At 40.1% G+C, this 15,067-nt stretch overlaps 1 protein-coding gene and 1 long non-coding RNA gene across 4 annotated transcripts in view; one reads left to right on the top strand and one right to left on the bottom strand.

Annotated features, from left to right (window-relative positions):
- Positions 1-15,067, top strand: part of NABP1 (nucleic acid binding protein 1) — a 116,638-nt gene that overhangs the window by 99,383 nt on the left and 2,188 nt on the right. The window contains exons 1-6 of one of the 3 annotated variants that reach the window (XM_086348509.1): positions 8,021-8,287; positions 8,404-8,594; positions 8,892-9,030; positions 11,901-11,972; positions 13,646-13,721; positions 14,343-14,415. In XM_086348509.1, the coding sequence (XP_086204635.1) occupies positions 8,504-8,594; positions 8,892-9,030; positions 11,901-11,972; positions 13,646-13,721; positions 14,343-14,415 (451 nt within the window). In that variant the 5' untranslated portion in view covers positions 8,021-8,287; positions 8,404-8,503. Of the gene's footprint in view, positions 1-8,020; positions 8,288-8,403; positions 8,595-8,891; positions 9,031-11,900; positions 11,973-13,645; positions 13,722-14,342; positions 14,416-15,067 lie in introns of those variants that run through there. The other 2 variants (XM_086348518.1, XM_086348527.1) reach the window with 2 other exon arrangements.
- On the bottom strand, positions 2,296-8,055 carry LOC147378117 (uncharacterized). Its single transcript, XR_015144718.1, has 2 exons — positions 7,574-8,055; positions 2,296-5,910 (listed from the first exon to the last, which is right to left on the bottom strand). It is a non-coding gene; the product is annotated as an uncharacterized LOC147378117 (long non-coding RNA).

Below are 15,067 nucleotides of genomic sequence, written 5' to 3'. Positions count from 1 at the left end.
CCAACATCTGTTGGATCATAGAAAAAGCAAGAGAATTCCAGAAAAAACATCTATATCTGCTTCACTGACTATGCTAAAGCCTTTGACTGCGTGGATCGCAACAAACTGTGGAAAATTCTTCAAGATATGGGAATACCACACCACCTTACCTGTCTCCTGGGAAACCCGTATGCAGGTCAAGAAGCAACAGTTAGAATTGGACGTGGATCAACAGACTGGTTCCAAATTGGGAAAGGAGTACGTCAAGGCTGTATATCGTCCCCCTGCTTATTTAACTTATATGCAGAGTACATCATGAAAAATGGTGGGCTGGATGAAGCAGAAGCTGGAATCAATATTGTTGGGAGAAATATCAATAACCTCAGATATGCAGATGACACCACGCTTATGGCAGAAAGTGAGAAGGAACTAAAGAGCTTCTTAATGAAGGTGAAAGAGGAGAGTGAAAAGGCTAGCTTAAAACTCAACATTCAAAAAACTGAAATCATGACATCCAGTCCATCAGTTCATGGCAAATAGATTGGGAAACAATGGAAAGGTGAGCTACTTTATTTTCTTGGGCTTCAAAATCACTGCAGATGGTGACTGTAGCAATGAGATTAAAAGACACTTGCTCCTTGGAAGAAAAGCTATGACAAACCTAGATAGCATATTACAAAGCAGAGACATCACTTTTCCAAGAAAGGTCCATATAGTCAAAGCTATGGTTTTTTCAGCAGTTATGTATGGATGTGAGAGTTGGACCACAAAGAAGGCTGAGTGCCAGAGAATTGATGCTGTTGAACTGTGATATTGGAGAAGGCTCTTGAGAGTCCCTTGGACTGCAAGGAGATCCAACCAGTCAATCCTAAAGGAAATCAACCCTGAATATTCATTGGAAGGACTGATGCTGAAGGTGAAGCTCCAATACTTTGGCCACCTGATTCAAAGAACTGAGTCATTTGAAAAGACCCTGATGCTGGGAAAGACTGAAGGCAGGAGGAGAAGGGGACCACAGAGGATGAGATGGTTGGATGGCATCACCAACTCAATGGACTTGAGTTTGAACAAGCTCTGGGAGTTGGTGAAGGACAGGGAAGCCTAGCTTGCTGCAGTGCATGTGATTGCAGAGTCAGACATGACTGAGAAACTGAACCACAAATAAAATTTTACTGATTTATTTGGTTTGCTGCTGCTGCTCCTAAGTCACTTCAGTTGTGTCTGACTCTGTGCGACCCCATGGATGGCAGCCCACCAGGCTCCTCTGTCCCTGAGATTCTCCAGGCACAAATACTGGAGTGGGTTTCCATTTCCTTCTCCAATGCATGCATGCATGATTTGGTCTATTGCCTGTTATTTACCTTAGAATGTAAGCTCTACAAAGACAGGGATTTTGTTTGTATTAGTTTTACTGATGCAGTCCCACTGCTGGCACATAGTTGTTGTCCTGTTTTTGTTTCTCCTTGGTTTTTCTTCGTTACATAGTATTTTTTTTTCTTTTTTTTTTAATTTTTTATTCCTTTATTTCTCATGTGTTCAAGCCAATCAACCCACCTACCCAGCAGCTTTTTTTCCCTTCCTGTCTTTGTCACATTTGTTGTTGTTCAGTCACTAAGTTGTATTGGACTCTTCGCGACCCTATGGACTGCAGCGCACCAGGCTTCACTGTTCTATATAACCTATGCGCCCCCAAGGTTGGTTGAATCTCTAGATACAGAACCTGCAGATATGGAAGACTAACTATACATATAGTTAGTCTTACTCAGTGAGTAACTTCACTTCTAGAAATTTATCAGTTTATCTTGGATTTTCCAAGCTGATATAAAGAAAATATGTACTGTTCCAGACTTTTAATAGGTATATGAAAAAGAAAGGAAATATTCTGAACAACAGTGACAGAAATCTTTTAGCCTGTTTTGGTTTTCAAACTTGGTTTGAGAACATATTAATTATCTGAGGGGTTTGAAATATATTTATGCCTGAATCCCACCTTCAGAGATTCTGATTTAATTGGTTTGGATTAGCGGTCTCTCTTGTTATATATTAGCAGCCTTTGATGATTAGTACTGAGATCCATTAATTCATTAGGGGCTGTGATGGTAATTCTGTTCAAATCTGTGGGCCTGTATTTTTTCACAAACAAAATTAAGGGCTAAGAGTACATTATCTATAAGCATCTTTGCAACTGGAATACTCTATGTTTATGCACGAAAATCTCTTATTTAGATTATAGGAATATTTTCCATCTCTTCCTACTGGTTTATTAGTGTGTGTGTGCACGTGTGTGAAAGAAGAGCACATGTAGCAAGGTCATAATGCTAGGAAAGAAGAAAACATTTATTTTTATTATAGAGAAACTGAGATAATAAGTCAAAATTTCATAAAGAGTCATCAAGTCTTCCACTCCCAACAGGTGTCAGGCATGATGTTAGGGCAAACTGTTACATGCTTATTGTAGGGCCAGCTAGAGCAAAAAACAGGCCTCTGAAACCAGGAGAGCTGTTTTTTTTTTTTTAATTTTTAAAATAAAATTGTCATTTATTATTTTTTATAAATGTCTTAGTCTGTAGGGGCTGCTATAACAGAATACCATAGACTGGTGGCTTAATTTCTAAAGAACAGTCATTGAGAAATATAAATATTTCACAATTCTGTTGGCTGGAAAGTCCACGATCAAGGTATTGGCAGATTTGGTATCTGGTGAGAAACTGCCTCCTGGCTCACAGACATGTCTTTTTGTTGGACCGTACATAGTGAGAGGAGCAAGGAAGCTCCTTGGTGTCTTTTTTTTAATAGGAGGATTAATTATACCTATAAGGGCTCTGTCTTCTATACCTAAGCATCTTTCAAAGATCTCACCTCCAAATACTAAAACATTGGTGACTAGATTTCACACAAACACTAAGGACACAAACATTAAGTCTACAGCAACATGGGATGCTGAGAAACATTAGCAAACAACAAGTAATTCTTCCTAAAGTGTCTAGGTATATAATATGAAAAGAACTTTTGATTTTACAGAAGCCTTCTTATGCTCGATTTGTATGCATGATTTGTAGCATTTTCTATAACATCCTTTTAAGGATAAGGAGTATGATATATACTCCAGTTAGATAAACCTTCGGAGAAGGCAATGGCACCCCACTCCAGTACTCTTGCCTGAAAAATCCCATGGATGGAGGAGCCTGGTGGTCTACAGTCCATGGGGTCAAGAAGAGTCAGACACGACTGAGTGACTTCACTTTCATTTTTCACTTTCATGCATTGGAGAAGGAAATGGCAACCCACTCCAGTGTTCTTGCCTGGAGAATATCAAGGACGGCGGAGCCTGGTGGGCTGCCGTCTATGGGGTCGCACGGAGTCAGACACGACAGATGTGACTTAGCAGCAGCAGCAGATAAACCTTCTACCAATAAAGAAATAATTGTATTAGTTTTGAGTTCAATCAGTTGCCAAAAATATTTTTTCAGCTGAATAATAAATTCAGGCATACATTTACATGTGTGGTACACTTGAAAGCTTAGAACACAGAAGTGAAAGTCATTCACTCTGTCATTAAAAAGATAATGTAGCTGAGTTGAATTAACTCATTCAGGGATGCATTTCTTCCCAAGGGAAACTACAAAGTTATTCCTCCCAAACTAACCTCACTGCCCCCACACAACTAGACATTAGGGATCAGATAAAATGTCACCACACTTACTGGGCTTCCCAGGTTGTACAGTGGTAAAGAATCTGTCTGCTAATACAGGAGACACAAGAGACAAAGGTTTGGTTCCTGGGTCGATAAGATTCCTTGGAGTAGGAAATGGCAGCCCATTCTAGTATTGTTGCCTGGAAAATCCCATGGACAGAGGAGCCTGGTGGGCCACAATCCATGCGGTCACAAAGAGTCAGACACAGCTGAGCACACAAGGCCTTTTTTTGGACCTTGCCAATCATGCTACAAAGTGGATTATCTCTGTGATGTGTGAGAACACTGTAGTTCTTGTTAGTTTTTTAATCGTTAATTTCACCACACAATATGTCTAGTACCAAACAGGCCTTGGCCAGGTGTTCTCTTGATGTTGTAATAGTTTAAAAGAGATGGATAGTACAAAGAAAGTGAAAATAACCATTGGGGTCCCAGAAACCAGAACCTAGTAGTGAGCATGGGTAGTGGGTCCTGGCCAAACTTATGCACAGGATCTTAATGGATGCACTTCTGTATTGTTCCGGATCTCACTAAGCAATATCTTCTTTATGCAGAGTAGTGGTGTTGAGGTTCTGGGCATAAACTTATCATCATCTCAGAATAAGTCTATGTTTGGGCTATGAAAATGAGAAAACCCTACAGAAAACTAGTCTTAGAAGCAACACCTTGAAGTAATCTTGTAACTATAGTAAAGAATCAGCAATATAGTCCTTATGATCTAAATGGCTGGGCAGAGTGATGAATCTTTATTTATTTCACTGAATGGTAATATTAAGAAAGGTTATCTGGGTGGCAATAGTCACTCTTCCAGATACCTTTTTTTTTTTAATTAACCACCACCCTTGAGGAGTGATCAATAATTTAAAACTGACCTAGGTTGAAGAATTACTGAAATGCCCACTTCAGTTTATTTCTTAAGACTGCCTTTAGTTTTGGTGAATGAGAAAGCACTTGTTGCCATTTCCTTTCTGAGAACTGCTGAGTTAGTAGAGAAGGAAGTGAGAGATGTTCAATAGAATTCTGTCCTGTGGGGGAAGCACAGGGCTGGGCTGTGCCTCTGAGCACCAGCTTCTGCTTTTGTGGGGCTGGCTTCCCAAGTAGCTGGTTCGTATTTATAAATGTCTGTAAAATTGGTTTGAGGAGTCCTACCTAATCCCCTTTCTGGAAACAAATGACCCCGGGTTTAGGGAGTGGCTAACTTTTTTTGCCCAAACTCAGGGCCACAACTCAGCGGAACATTCTTAATTGGTTTCTTATCCATAAATATTTTAAAGATTTGGTCAAACCTTCAGAAAACAAAAAAGAGGGTCTGATTTAAACGTTGCTTCTGTGAGAATTTTTTTTTTTTTTGGTCTGTGTTGAAGAATATAGCTTGAGAAAAACCTAGTTGAAGCATCAAGTCACATCAGATAATGACAGAATGAGAGCTTCTGATCCAGACTGGTAGTCTATGGGAGCCCTAATGTTGGATGTAGTTCTAACATTAATTAACATGTTTCATTATTTATTTGATATTGAAATCATGCTTATATTATTTTATACCATTTTCCAGCATTACATCAGTGTCTTTGGCACATTGGACCTTATTTGTCCATGAACTGAAAGTTTCTTAAGAATGTCTTGACTCTCCTGCTACTGTTGTTATTATTGTTGAAACTCATTTCTTGTGCTGTAATATATCTATGCTGCTTGTTTGTAGATGTTTGGGAAATGGTGTGGTTGAGATAAAAATATTCAGAAAGATTCAAGGAAAAATTAAGTCTTCTGCCAACTAAATTCTCTGATATTCTTAACATATGTTACCATTTCAGATAGTTAATGATTCTTTAAAGCACTATCTTGCTGCTAATACTTTCATTTCTTTACTCTGCTTTTTGACTCATAATTCCACCATTGCAATTTAACTCTAAAAATTACCTTTAGGCTGGAAGGCTCTGGGGTAAAGATTGCCTAGATTCAAAACTCAGTTTAGCCTTGGGCTTCCCTGGTGGCTCAGAGGGTAAAGCGTCTGTCTGCAATGTGGGAGACCTGGGTTTAATCCCTGGGTTGGGAAGATCCCCTGGAGAAGGAAATGGCAACCCACTCCAGTACTCTTGCCTGGAGAATCCCATGAACGGAGGAGACTGGTAGACTACAGTCCACGGGCTCCCAAAGAGTTGGACATGACTGAGTGACTTCACTTTCTTTCTTTCTTTTTGGCCTTCCCTGGCTATGTGGTCTCAGGTGAATTTCATCATCTGTAAAATGGGGATAAAAATTAACAATCACAGAATTATAGGATAGCCAGGGGGAAAATATTCCTTGAGTATCTACTATTTGTTAGGCACTATTGGACAATTTGGGGCTTCCCAGGTGGCAGAGTGGTGAAGAACTCACCTGTCTATGCAGGAGACATGAGATGGAGGTTTAATCTCTGGATCAGAAGATTACCTGCAGGAGGGCATGATAATCCACGCCAGTATTCTTGCCTGGAGAATCCAATGGACGGAGGAGCCTGGCAGGCTACAGTCCATAGGGTCACAGAGTCGGACACAACTAAAGCAACTTAGCTTGTACACATACACATCGGATAATTTATGAGCCCATGTGATGCTCTGTGAAGTAGGCATCCTTTTATTTTTGGATGATTCAATTATGACCAGAAAGCTCAGTCAATTGTCCTAAAGGTCACACAGCTGGTAACTATTTCAAGCTCAGGTTTGTTTTAAAGCATACATCCCTTTCACTACATAACATAAAGAAAAATTTACTCTTTTCCCTCCCCAGGTTATAATGTTTCAGGGTTTCCCACTGCTATTACACAGTTGTTTTGCATGTAGAAAACAGATGCGTGACTTGATAGGTCATGACATGGAGGAAATTTAAATGTGGAAAAAGTGAAAGAAGAGAATATGAAAAAACTACATACTGTATGATTTCAACTACATGACACACTGGGAAATGAAGACATTTAAATATCAGTAGTTGTCAGGGATTAGGGGAGAGGGAAGGATGAATAGGTGGCACACAATATTTTTAGGGTGGTGAAACTACTCAGTATGATACTATAATGGTAAATACACATTATACATTTATCCAATGTATAATATTATAAATGTATTATACATTTATACAATGCACAACACCAAGAGCTGACCCTAAAGTAAATTATGGACTTTGGGTGACGTATTAATTTAGATTCATCAACTGCAACAAAGGTACCACTCTGGGAGGGAATACTGATAATGGGGAGAGGTTATGCACGTGCAGGTGTAGAGTGTGAGGGAAATCTATGTACCTTCATAACTTTTGCTGTGAACATAAAACTGTGCCAAAAAAAAAAAAAAGTCTACTAAAAAACAAGCATAAAGAAAATGGTGAAACGGTGTAACCTGAGAGAAGAGTAAGGAAAAATAAATCTGCAAAATAATTTATCTGCCTAGCACTATAGAGTGCAAAACACGAAGTCTAAGTCGGACAACTTGTGCTGACGCCCTGCTTGCTCACAAAGTTACTAGGTGACCTTCAGCAACCTACCTCACCTTTCTGGCGTGCTCAGTCGCTTCAGTCATGTCTGACTCTTTGCGACCCTATGGACTATAGCCCATCAGATCCCTCTGTCCATGGGATTTTCCAGGCAAGAATAATGGAGTGGGTTGCCATGCCCTCCTCCAGGAGATCTTACCGACCCAGGGATTGAACCGATTTCTTGCACTGCAGGCGGATTCTTTACCTATGAGCCACGGGGAAGCCCTCACCTTTCTGGATCTCCGTTTGAAAATGCTTTAAAATGTGCCGGTTAAAATGATCTCTAACTTCTTTTCCGGCCCTAAAATCACAGCTTTATACCTAAGGATCCATCCCTACTTTCTCTTTCAACCCAGAACCACCACCCTCGCCTAAACCTTGTTCTTACTCAACTGCATACTTTCTGACGTTCCCGCTGGATCTTAAAACACAGCAACTGGTCCCTGTGACGGCGAAACTAAACAGAGGGGGTGGAAGACTGAACTCTGAGGGGGGAAAAATGTACGTAAGCCCAGAAGTTCCACAGCCACGGGCAGTAATCTGAAGAAGGAAGATACGGATGGGTAAAACTGACGCTACGTAGCGACGGCGGAAGCGGGAGGAGGGTGGGGTGAGGCCGAGAGCCGATTGGATGGCTGAGGAGGCGGGGCCTACGCTCACAGCGCTAGGAAGAACGAGGGAGGAACCAGGGATGCTGCGCGCGCGTCTCTCGCTGGTTTCTGCTCCCTGGCTTCCCTTCCCCGGAGCCTGGAGGGCGGGTCGTCGGGCGTGCCGACGCCGGGTGACGTCACAAGGGGCGGGGCGACCCGAGGGTCCTGCGGGCGCGCGGGCGCGTTCCGCAGTCGGTGTTTGGGACGCTGGGTGTTCGGTGACTCGGTCTCTGCTCCGGGTTCGCTGTTACAGCCCAACCCTCCCCGGAGTCCGGGACGGACAGGGCACGCGCCCGTGTCTGTGTGTCAGCGGGACTCAGGACAGAGGCGTCCTCTCGCTGCCTTTTTTTATTCCTTTTATCCAAAGAAGGGGGCAGTTCTCACGCTTGCCTTCCTGTCGCCCCGTTGGGAGCGGGGTTGGTGTGCGGAGTGGTTCGTCTTTTTTTCTTTTAAACTTGTGAGCGCTTTTTTTTTTTTCCCCTCCCCCTTTTTTAGGCTCAGTGCCGTCTGGACTGGTTTCCTCGGTCCCTGACTAACCGCTTTCTCCCCCTTCTCTCGCCACCCCCGCCCAAGGTCGCCCCTCCGCCCTCGCCCCTGGCCCGGGGTGGGTGGGAAGCTTTGTCCGGCTCCCTCCCCACCCGAGTCTCCGCAGCGTAGCCGCACCTGCCTCAATATGAACGGGGTCAGGGACCCCCCTCTTTTTATAAAAGATATTAAGCCCGGACTGAAAAACTTAAATGTCGTCTTTATTGTCCTGGAGATAGGTAAGTGAGGTCCGCAGCCCGCCCCGCCGCCCTGTGCGTCCCGGGACAGGAGGGAAGGGCACCGCCGCTGCGAGCCGGGGGCTCCCCTCCCCCTCTCCTCCCTCGCTTCTCCCCTCCCCCATCCACGTGGCCCCGTTGGCCCCCGCCGGCTCGGTAGCCCGCCTGCGGCGAGAACCCGGGGCTCTGCCTCTACCCACCACCTTTCAGGTGCATTTTGATCCCGGAGGAGGAGTTAGCTTTTTGGAAGTCCTCATTATCTAATACACCCCTCCCCCTTTGATTTTTAAATTTTTACAGGACGCGTGACCAAAACCAAAGACGGCCATGAAGTGAGATCATGCAAAGTAGCAGATAAAACTGGCAGCATCACTATTTCCGTGTGGGATGAAATCGGAGGTCTTATACAGCCAGGGGATATTATTCGGTTGACCAGAGGGTAGGTGTGCTTAAAAGGGTTGGGGAATGAGTGCGCCTCCAAAGTAGGAGTCTGCAGAATCCGAGTTGGCTGACGCCCGGCTCCTTGGCAAGTTCTGGATAAAGTTTAGTGTTTTCTGTGGGCCACTCCGAGGATTTTTGAGCCCCATTGATATTAACCTGAGATGGTGGACGGCATTGGGATGTAACACCTTTGCCTTTAAAAGTTTCCCAGTTTCAGCTGGGAATCTAGCCACACCTTGTTTACAAATTAGGTAGGTTTTTAAATACCATTCTAGAATTATTCAGTCTTTTTAGTAGACTATTAAAACTGACATAGTTAATATTTCATCTTTTTTCATTAACTATATAATGTAGTTGTCAGTTTATTTCCCCAACCTTTCCCCCTTTTAATAACTTTTGAAGTCTACCCATGTTTTATTTGTATACACATTTAGACCGTGTGTACTTAAATTGAGATTGTAGCTGGAGAATTTAGCCGGTTTTGTAGTGTGTCAAATTTGTACACGGATGTAAAAATTGAAAGGAAGTTTACAATATCTGGAAGGTACATTCTTGAAAATGATTCCTTTTGCCCACTGTTGTAAGGTTAGTGTTGCCCAAAAACCAGAATGTTGTGCAGAAAATGTTTGACAGAAAGATATCTATGATACCTCTGTCCAAAAGAGTTACTTGGCAGATTGGTTTTTAAAAATAATTTAGTACATTCTTTTGGAGGGGTGGTGGGGGAGGTTATAAGTTAGACTGCGTTTACCAAGATTTACCAAGTTTTTAACTTAGATAAAATGCTAGAGAAGGATCTTTAGATTTTGGAAGCTTTTTGGTTTACAGAATTATAATAATTCATTGGTCATAACTGTAGGAAAAGTGGGTGGAGATTGATGTTAGCTTAGTGAATAGAATCTCAGAAAAGTGTTGGATCACCCTGAAAGTAGGAACTTAAGAGCCCTTTAATAGTATCTTAAAGGTCTTACAGCACCTTCAGGAAGTGAGGCAGAGTATCATCAAAGAAGGAAGTGAGAGTCAGGACTTAGACATTTTTTTCTCATACACTGTGACTCATGACACTGGTTAAGTCTTTTAAACTTCCACAGTTTTAACTTGCACAAAAGAGAATTTCTACCAGGGAGGGTAGGGTGAAAATTAGCATCATTAAAGTTTTTTGGCTGCCAAAGTATCTCATCCAGTGATTAGAAGTTATTTTATACACTGTAAACAGCTTCTCATTTCGATTATCACATATTTGCACATTAAATACTTAGATGTGTCCATCAAAAAAACTGTGGAAAAACTGTCAGTAGCCAAGTAGTATCTGTAGGATCTTAAGGAATGTATAGTTACCGAGGAGTACAGTGTAAAGGGAAGTTCAAACCCAAAGAAATCTACTATTTTCTAACTTCTGTTTAATCTTGAAGTTACTACGTTTTCTCAACTTTTCTGTAAAATGGGAATCCCAGGTGGCGCTAGTGGTAATGAACCTGTCTGCCAGTGCAGGAGACATTAAGAGACATGGGTTCAGTCCCTGGGTTGGGAAGATCCGCTAGAGAAGGATATAGCAACCCACTCCAGTATTCCTGCCCGGAGAATCCTATTAACAGAGGAGCCTGGCAGACTACGACAGTCTGTGGGGTCACGAAGAGTTGGACACAACTAAAGCAACTTAGCACGCATACCTTACTTACTAAAGTAACATATCCAGTGGAGTCTGGCCTATTTGTAAGGCCCTTAAATTCTTGTTAAATCTAACAACAGAAGCTTTGGAAGAAAGGTATACATCTCAATAATAGTAATTTGAATATTGACATGCATATCAGAAAATCCTGCAAACATTGATCTCATTCCTGAAATAAGTGAAAGTTAAATGTTTTAGTGCTGTAATTCATGGGATTGCAAAGAGTCGGACACGACTGAGCGACTGAACTGAACTGTTTTAGTCGCAGTAAGTTCAAATTTTCTCTCAAAGTAGGTGTTAATTTTTACCTTAATAAGGGAAGATATTAGTGCACTGTCTCCTCAGTCAGTTTTTTGTGTAACAAAGTGATGAATGGAATCTTTAATAAATAACATTTACTAAATGAGAAGAAATACATAATGTGAGACTAGAAGAATTTTATTAACTTGTATTAAAAGATAAACCATCACTGTACTTAGTTAAGTAATGCTTGGTTTTAATATATCTTTCTAAATCATGAAACTTAATAGTAGTTGTACAAAGAAACAAGCCTTGGGCTTATTTTATAATATTAACATTTTTCATAGATTTGTGTATAAGATTATTTTGTCTAATGATACTATTTGAATTCAAAATTGTTTACATGTTCAGCTGTTGCTAAAAATAGGGAATTTGGAAAAACAAATCAGTGTAAGATTATGATCTTAGTTTTTTAGCCCCTTCCTTGATTAAATATACTGAATTTTTAGTAACTTAGGAATAACACATGCTAGCCTGTTTTTGGAGGCAAAAGAAAAACTGTTTTACCAATATCTGGTAGACCAATTACGTAAGTGTAAAATTAAACACTGGGATGTAGATTTTATATGTCCTGTGATTGAATAAAGTAATTTCTGATTAAGTCTCTGTAGTTTGAAAGTTCTCCCTTTGTTAATTGACTAAAGATGTGATCTTTGGAGTATAATAATGTTTCCTTTGGAAAAAGACTTCTTTTTCTAGGGTTAGTTATTGTTTAATTATATCAAAATTTGGCAGTAGATTTTTCTTCACATTATTATTTAGTAAGTAACAAGTTAATCAATGGCAGAGACAGGGCTTGAGCCCTACCTGCACCCCAGTACAAAAAACACAGTATAAAAATTTATTGAAGTCGAAGGAAACAGATATTTCCATAGAACTGATGTTTCTTTTCTTTCTAGGTATGCATCCATGTGGAAAGGATGTCTGACACTTTATACTGGAAGGGGTGGAGAACTTCAGAAAATTGGGGAGTAAGTATTAAAATATGTTTCATATAATTGAATAAATTACAGATAATATCAACAGAATAACTGGTAGGTATGAAGTATGCACCTCTTTTTTGACTGGTAGACTGAATGCTTCCAGCAGCTTAACTTTCTGTGTATGTGCTAGTTGAACAGCTATCAGTACTGTTTCCTGTGGTTGAGAATGTCAGTTTTTCCTGGCAAAGAGCATTAAGAAGCTGAACTTGAGATGATGCCCCGTGGGACCATTTCTGTCGGCTTTGGGAACGTTTATCTTTCAGGTGTCACAAGTACCATTTGAAGTAAACTCTGTCATCTAGTGAATTTTCAGTTAAGAAGCTGAGTATTAGTTTTAGGCAGTAAGTTTAATTTTTCTCTTTCTCTGTTTATGGGTGAATATGTACCCATATGTAAAGGGACTTGAAGCAGTGACAATTGAAGTCCTGTATTTATCCAGTCTAGGTACTGGACAGGCTGCCACAGTGTGAGCTTCCTAAACTACTATCCTGGTAATCTCCACCTTGACTTGGAGGAACCATCCTCTCTAGGGGTGTAAAGGTAGTTCAGTCTCCACACTGGCCTAGACATTTGGGATGTACTCATGAAGTATGGTGTAGGCAGTGAACCAGACCATTAAGTCCATTCTACTTGGTTTATGCCTAGGACACCTACTTAATATCTATCAAAATAGAGGATATCTAAAGGGAGAAGCCACAAATGGCACCAGAAAACAAAGGAAGAATGTTTTCTATACTGCAGGCATAAGATACTTTGGGAAGAATAAGCAGTCTTTGAGCTTTTTTTTTTTTAAGCTTTTAAAGATAATAAACTGGTAACACTGCTTCCGCTAGGAGGAAAATTAGAGTTCACTTCTGTTCATATTTAGAGTAATGCTAGAGCAATGTGCTATGAGAGGTCTTAGCGTTAGTATTACAGAAAGATGTTGGATTCTGACTCAACCTTCACATACATGTACAGTATTTATAATAATGGAGGTCAGTTACATGAAGAACCACTGGAGGTCACTCAATGCATAGTGACTTTGTGTTGGGGTCAGTATAGGAGTTACCAAAACTGATTTTAATTTGTGGGTTGAGCTAAGAAATGCTTATGTGTAATGTTAATTAATATACACCATAGTCAGTTGATAAGGCTTGGGATAAACTGTTTTCTTGATAGCCAGTTGTCTTTTATTAATGCCTGTAAAATCCACTTTTAACCTTGAATGATTATCTTTGCAGATTCACAGAGATTGGTCAAAGAATGACTATGACTGGATGAGAGTGCGTGAGTGGATCAGTGCAAATCCATCACCACTGCTGGAAAAACCACTCTGGAACCCTATACATGGTTCAGAGGCATCAGTCAGCCTGTGTGGAAAAATAGGACAAAGATGTGTTTCTGTGTCCTTGATCTTTGACATTTAATTTTTGCAGTACAGAATTAGAACTAAAATACAAAATAGAATGTTTTTAACATTGTCGACAATCAAGTATTTGAGGTTTTTTTTCCTAATGAAACAAAGCTTTTAGGAAGTTTTATTGTAAATGAATAGAGTTAGCATGTTGCTGTTTGGTTAATTCATTGACATCTAAGTTCTTTATTCCTGTCAGTTATGCATACTATATAAAGGTTGATTATTTCAGAAATCATTCAAATTGTCCTTTATTGTCTTTCAGATTTTGTATGGTTTATTCAGAATTGCCAAATTTCAGTGAACCTAACCCAGATTATCGAGGACAACAGAACAAAGGGGTAATTAATCCAAATGTATTGTCTGTTTTTATGATTAGGCTTTTGACTGTGTAATATAATTCTATGGCTAGGTTTCCAAGCTTTTCATATCCTAAGTATAATGGAGACAGTTTTAAAAAGAATCTTTTAAAGGTCATTTTCATTTTATGTGTTTTGTGAGTCTGTATAGGATCTGAAATGGTGCTGATGAACCTATTTGCAGGGAAGGAATGGAGACAAAAACGTGGAAAATGGACTGATGGACAGAGTGGGGGAAGGAGAGGGTGGGACGAATTGAGCAAGTAGCATTGCGATATATACATTACCATGTGTAAAACAGTTAATGGGAAGCTGCTGTATGACACAGGGAGCCCAGCCTGGCGCTTAGAGGGTGGGACTGGGTGACTGGTGGGAGGGAGGTTCAAAAGGGAGGGGACACACAGACACACATACAATAGTTATGTCAGATTTGAGTTGTACAGCAGAAATCAATACAACATTGTAAAGAAATTTATCCTCCAATTAAAAATAAAATTTAAAAATTGTTTTAAAAAGCCTTGAAATTAAAAAAAAAGAATGGATGCATGTTATATGTTTATTTTGAAATCTTCATTTGATTAAGTTAAAACTTTTTTTTTATAGGCACACAATGAACAGAAGAATAATTCCATGAATAATAGTAACAATGTGGGTACAGGTACATTTGGACCAATGGGTAAGATTTTTTTTTTTTGGCGTATTTGTAATCAGGTATAAGAATTAAGGGAATCTCTTATGCAAAAAAAATTGTCTTTAGGCAAAAATTAGAACTAAAAGGGAAAGTACTGTGAAAGAGGGAATTCTCAAATAACTAATTTTTCTAGAAAAAACTGATACCCTCTTAAGCTAATTTATTGTGCACATTCTGTATTTAAACATTTGGACCAGTTACTGGGAACACAGTGATTAAGAAATTAAGTTTTGATGATGCATTATGTTATTTCTTGTTGATTTTTACAGAATTTCTATAGTAATTATTATTATTTTTTTTATAGAAATTCTAGTAATTATTTACCAGGAAGTCCCCTGGTGGCTCAGAGGTTAAAGCATCTGCCTGCAATGCAGGAGACCTGGGTTAGATCCCTGGGTCAGGAAGATCCCCTGGAGAAGGAAATGGCAACCCACTCCAATATTCTTGCCTGGAGAATCCCATGGACGGAGGAGCCTGGTGGGCTACAGTCCTTGGGGTCGAAAAGAGTCGGACACGACGGAGCGACTTCACTTTCTTTCTTTCTTTCTAGTAGTTATTTATAGTAGATTCAGAATAACTGGTTATTTTTGTGTACTGAAAGCAGTTTATCCTCAGATTAATAGCTCACCTTAGTTTT

Source organism: Bos grunniens, chromosome 2 (assembly GCF_055505025.1).
Source record: "Bos grunniens cultivar Pamir isolate PY7600 chromosome 2, Bosgru_T2T1.0, whole genome shotgun sequence".
NCBI lineage: Eukaryota > Metazoa > Chordata > Mammalia > Artiodactyla > Bovidae > Bos > Bos grunniens.
This window is presented reverse-complemented; position numbering and strand designations above follow the sequence as displayed.